The sequence below is a fragment of the Pteronotus mesoamericanus genome, unplaced genomic scaffold (assembly GCF_021234165.1).
Source record: "Pteronotus mesoamericanus isolate MK-2021 breed Mesoamerican mustached bat unplaced genomic scaffold, CSHL_Meso_final contig_1152, whole genome shotgun sequence".
NCBI classification, from domain to species: domain Eukaryota; kingdom Metazoa; phylum Chordata; class Mammalia; order Chiroptera; family Mormoopidae; genus Pteronotus; species Pteronotus mesoamericanus.
This window is the reverse complement of record NW_026555025.1, coordinates 1-6,345: the sequence shown is the minus strand read 5'-3', so window position 1 is coordinate 6,345 and position 6,345 is coordinate 1. Positions and strand designations below refer to the sequence as shown.

General features: G+C 35.0%; 1 protein-coding gene across 1 annotated transcript; it reads right to left on the bottom strand.

Annotated features, from left to right (window-relative positions):
- Positions 1 to 1,487: 1,487 nt before the first annotated feature.
- On the bottom strand, positions 1,488 to 2,372 carry LOC129072131 (olfactory receptor 1019-like). The gene has a single exon (XM_054575545.1). It carries the CDS (start codon positions 2,370 to 2,372, stop codon positions 1,488 to 1,490), a length of 885 nt encoding a protein of 294 aa, XP_054431520.1.
- Positions 2,373 to 6,345: the final 3,973 nt, after the last annotated feature.

The following is a 6,345-nucleotide window of genomic DNA, read 5'->3' as shown; positions in this document are numbered from 1 at the left end:
TTAGTACTTTGATTTCTGAACAGGTTATAAGGTTCCATTCAATTTTGAATTTCTATGATGCTGAAAAAAAGAACATGGTACCAAAAAGAGGCCTTATCAGCTCTTTAAAATTCATAAGTTATAGCCTATTTAACAGTCATCAGAAGAGTGCCTAGTTTTAAGGGAAAAAAAAAACAAACTTCATGGCCAGCACACATAACTATTCATCTGATACTCAAACTGCTCTCTACAAAGTTTCACCAAATTCTTATGCATCTTTGGGTTGAATCTTCCACATAATTTTCATCACAACTCACGTGATCTTGGTATATTACATATTGCAAAATCTCATTACATTGAGTCAAAATGTGTTTTCATATAGCTTCTAAGTAGTCCAGATACTGTTAAAGATACATTTATTTGATTTTCAAGTGCATTTAGTGCAAAACTTTTAAAATTCTCACAATTGTATCCCTTCAATCTCTATAGAACAAATCTAATCCCTTCTTTCTCTTCTTTTTATGACACTTCTTCAAGAATGAGTCAAATATAACATGTGCCCTGACCTCTTCAATCCCATATTTCTCTACCTAAAATGTTATCATCCTTTTGTTTAACCTTGCAAAAAAATTTGAATATGTAAATATGTAATATTCATGTCTTACATAGATTAATTGTCTTGTTTGACCACTATGAATTACAGTAGAATCCAAGCCTTTAATACCTTAATCTTATCATACATACTGTGTGTAGGTAGATAGATATAGAGATATTGATATATAGATAGAACTATATATTAATATGTATTATTAACAGCTTTGCGCTGCTAACAGTGGCTTTTAATAGCGACAAATCAAACACTTATCTTCAGGCTCGGTATAGATCTAAACAAAGAGACCATATTCACTTACATGCCATGTAATTCCATGAAATGACTGGTTTAATTCTAAAGAGCAAAACCTCTTGTCGGAAACAAGGTCACCATAAAGTGCAGAAGCAAATGAAGCAAATTTCAAGTAAATGTTTGCTTGCCTATATGGTCCTTTGGTGATTGCTGGAAAAACTATATTTGTATATAAATAAAGACTTAACTAGACTTGAGAGGTTCCTTTTTGTTGTTCTTTTATAGTACAGCTTAAAACTATTGAGAAAATTCGCCCTAACAATTTACTGTTTGAGTAAGAAACATCTCAAGACATCCAGGTCCCTCCTGTTTTTTTCATGATATCCTTAAATAATACCTTTATTTGTAATTTTATAATTTTGGAGCACCCATTTCCTTTTATTTCACCCCTTTAATTTAATATGCTTCTGTTTTCTTGATTTTTGTCCAAAAGACCATGTTCTCAAACCCTTGAAAATACCATGCTTCCTCTCTCCAAGTCCCACAGGCATTTAACAATGACCTGCCTGTAACATCAAAAAATATTTCTTATGTTTCTGCATGAAAATTATGGTCACCAGGCAAATACTTTTCTCATAATGATTCTCATCATTGCTTCTTTGGCCTATGTGTTTCTAACACCGTATATCAGAAAACTTAGTATTGGCAGCAAAAGGGTATAAAACATGGACAGGATTTTGGTTCTATCCTGTTGGTAGCTAGAGCTGGTTCCCAGGTAAGAAAATATTACTGTTCTGTAGAAGAGAGTCACTACCGTAAAGTGGGAAGCACATGTGGAAAAAACTTTATACATGTTCCTTGTCGAGTGTGTCTTCCAGACAGTCCGGAGGATTCCCGGATAGGAACTAACCACTATCAGAAAGGTATTCACTGATGTCGCTCCAGAGACGACAGAAAATAAAACCTCACTGTACTGGGTGTCAGAACAGGAGAGTTGCAAAAGCAATGGAATATCACAAAAATAATGGTTCATGACGTTGGACCTACAGAAAGACAGGCTGAGCAAGCCACTCAGGTGAATGAATGAGTTAGGACAACCTAGTAGGTTGGAAGCCGTCACCAGGTACATACACAATGCGGGGGTCAGGAGACCTCTGTAGTGAAGTGGGTGGCAAACGGCAACATACCGGTCATACGCCATTGCAGCCAGGAGGAAGCATTCAGTGGTCAGGAACATGGTGGCAAGGGAACACTGAAGGAGGCAGCCAGGATAGGAGATGGCCGTCTGTCCTGCTATGTAGTTCGCTAACATTTTAGGAATGAAGACTGAGGAATAGCAGAAATCTAAGAAAACCAGCTGGCAAAGAAAAAAGTACTTGGGAGGATGGAGCTGGGCACTAGCCAGAATTAGTGCCATAACCCAAACGTCGCCCCCAGTAATGAGATAGATCAAGAGAAACAGCATGAAAAGGACAGCATTCAGTTCAGGGCTGTCAGTCAAGCCCAGGAGGGTGAATTCGGTGACCACGCTGGTGTTTCTGCGAGCCATTTACGTTGTTCCTCTAGGAAGAATCTCCAGGAGACACGGGGAAAAAGAAAAATAACCAAAGATACAGCTTGGACACATGAATTCAGTTCACTAGTTTCTTTAGAAAACTGCACAGTTTTAGGTCATCAACAATAATAATCCACAGAAAAACATTTATCGCAAGTAATTCAAAATTTTAGTTGGCTCAGAGTTGCACCGGGAGATATAAATTGGCGTTATGCACCACATAAGAGCCCCTCAAGAAATTAAAATACCCTTGGAGAATCCTGATAGGAACGTTTGTTTACAGAGTTCAAGAGCTAGAGCCTGGATAACAGTATAGTCCACATTCCAGAACACAAGACAAGAACTTCATATTGTAAGGAGCGGCGTTCATTAACAACGAGCCCGAGCCCTCAGTATTTAATGGGTGAATTTCTGAGACATGTCGAACATTTTCTCTGTGACATCTTTTTAACTTTGACAATGAACACACATGACGAATGCATTAAACAATAAAAACAAACAATATATACATATTTAAATCTGTGCCTCTGTTATGTATGTGTTTATATATAACATTTAATAAAACATAAGACATCATCTATAAAAACAAAAAATGAAAATCAAGGGTGTCCAGAAAAGACAGTTAAAAACCATTTTCTCTCATAATAACATGACTTATTTATTAAAATTCACTTGTTCCAAGAGGTCATTCTTTGCTACTCCAACAGATGTTTATCACTCCATCATTTGATTTCCTATAGCAAGTTTTATCCAATGGTTTCTATTAATCTACATGAGATGTTTTTTCCATTAAGATTTAATAAGGAAACTTTTAAATATATTTTAATCCTTTCAGTCAAAAAATCTCAAGCCTGATTTTCGGAACAATGCATGTGCTTTTGGCACAATAGATCACATATCAATCTAGTTTTTATCCAGGAAAAAGATAGATAATTTTAGTTAGGCTTTATATATTACCCAAAATACATGAAAGTAAAGTGCTGATGGCTAATGTGTTTGGGGAATACTTAGTTAAATGATGTTTAAGGAAAGCTTTCTTTAAACATCATTGAAAGGACTTACAGGACAATATAATATGCTACTATGCTTTGGGAGTTTCCAATGAGAGAAAGAAATAATATAGAGTATGTTTCATATCAATCTGATGATTGAATCTATTTTAACTGAACATTTATGATTATGGCATTCTATAATCCATGCCTTGGGAAGAATACTTCCCTAATATTGAATGAACAATGATAAAGACATGGGCTTGGATTTCTACCCTTCACTACCAGAGTGATTGATGTTTACGTTAATTAACAATTCAAACACTGCAAATCATATGACAGAATAGCTTTGGTATTGTCCGTTTCACTGAAAAGCCAGAGGATGGCTAGTCCCTTTTCACTACATTGAACTGGGATTTCAAGTCTAATGCTTAGTTTCCTTGCCTAATGTAGTTTCACCTATAAACCCTTGTCCAGAGGTAGTTGTGAAGAATGAATAAGAGAATATGTAAGAACTGTCTGGCCCACCGTAGGTTGTCTCTGAGTAACTGCTGTATATTCAAAGGAAAGCAATTAAAAAAGAGAGTCTGAATTAACTGTTCACCTATTGGACAGATGGCTTTTGACTAAAATAGTTTTCAGGTTCTTTGCTTTTTTTGGTTTAGTTTTATAGTGACTTTGATGATAACTTTCTTCATATTTCATTGATTCTATATTTCTTTCTTTGTTTCTAAATTATTATTTATAATTTAATAGATAATAATTGTCATCTGGACTACACTTCACACGGTGTGTTTCTTTTGCTGTAAAGTCTGTTATATACAATAAATTTTTTTGCATCTAAAAATTAGCTTTGATAGTGAGGCCAAGTAAATCATTGTTCTTTCTTCAGGTTTAGGGAAATTCAATGGTTTGTAATAATCCATCTTGGATTTTAAAGAATTCCTTTAAGTAAACTCAGCTCTTGCAATCGGTATAATTATATGTACATAACTATATTAAGCTTTAAATATAAAGACCTAAGGACATATAGAATAAATCCACTAATTATTTCAATAATTGGAATGTATTTGAGGCAGATTATTTTTCTTCACATCCCATTCACAGCGTATTGAGAACTGCTGTGTTTATAAAGCATCCAGAAAACGCATTTGTAATTTCCTTGTTAGAACACTCAATATAACATCTACCTGGAGTGAGAGGAAACCTGGCCTTTCGTATAGGTTTTCTGACTCACGTTTATACTTGGCTTAGGGTCGTTGGAGGATGGAATCCCCAGTGGTTCAGGGAGCACTGGGTTGCACGGAAACGGCTAAAGGGAAGCCTGGGGAAAGGAAGGCCCCGGGCCAACTTTCCAAATCCTAGCGATTTGTGTGTTTAGCCTTTTCTCTGCTTTAGAGAAAACCGCTCATGTTCTTGCCTTACTTATATGGGACATTACAAGGAAAAGCTGACTTATTAGAAAGTAACTCTTCCAGTGTTTATAATTATATATACATACTCTCCATAAGACATCTTTTCTTAATTTTAAAGTGATGTTTCATTTGTATTTGTTGATGACCATGTGCTTCTAAATACATTGTTATTGGTAGTAATTATGAGAAATACACACATATTTCAACATAAGACAACCCAAAAGAGGCAGAAGCAATTAATAAATAGAATGTATATGTGTGTGTGTTTTCACAAATTGGATTATCTTTTAATATTAAGGGTAATTTAGCCAATTATGACACTAAGTATCAGTTTCAACATTTTTGTCACTATATTGGCTGAACATAAAAGTAAGTTTCAGAAGTACTACATTGGCTACTTAGAGAAAAGAATAAAAAAATATAAAAGGGAATAAGTACAGGATGAAATAATAGGCTACATTTTAAAAGGGGGAGGGGCAATTCACAATACATAAGCCACTAAGATAAGTCAAATGCATCCAAACCAACACACACAGAAACAAGGTGGTAAAAATCGGGAGTGATTTTAAAATGAGGCAATCATGAAAACAGACTAGCATTCAGGGAATGCTATGATTAGTTTTGTTAATAAGAGTTTTTTTCCTTGGCAATCAGCATTAAGAAGTATCATAGCTGGAATGGTTTCTATTTATTAAATGCCTAAATGCCTAGTATTTTCCAGGCATTTTACAACTGTTATGTCTAATCATTATGTGTTTTTATTGAATTAAATATTCTGATTCATATGATTGATATTACAGATGCTCAGGATAATTAAAGAAATTCTCTAAGTTTGCACTTTAGGAGGTGGTAGAACACTAATTTTGATACAATGCTTGTGTGATTTAAAAATCTGTGGTCTTTTGCTACTTATTCCATGCAGCCTTTTGATACTGACAAAGTAAGGAGTGAACATAATAGTGATAGAATTTAAAACCATATTGCATAAAGAATAATGGAAACAGGAGGAAATATCCAGGGTAAAATAATTGGACTCACGATGGTATTCTAGCGAAAGCTTAACATGTCAGGAGCCTAAGAATGAAGAGTAAGAATATGTGAATTCTAAGACTTTGTAAGACATAGAGGACAAATTGATATAAACTCTAAGGAGTGATGTATATCTTGCTTAAATTTCTTTAAAAGCCATTATTGGTAAAATTTAACAAAACCAGATTTTGAAAGGGAAAGTAGACACCATTGAGAGTATTTTTAGAGAGTGTTTTATATTTGATTAGGAGTTAGATGGGATGGCAGTATGATCCCTAGATGTCCACGATTTTGGGAGTTTGAATTTGTCCACAGGCCATATTTGACCAAGGACAACTGAAAATTGTCATCGAAGCTATGGTTTATATAATCATTGTAACCTCACAGGGCAAGACCAAATTTCAAGTCTTAGGGATGTGGATTCATTGCACGGGCTTGTGGGTTTCTTCTCAATAAGTGTCAAACGTCACCACCATGCAAATGTGGCCATGACCAATCCATTTGTTACCAGCAACTCATTTTCCTGATGAGCTC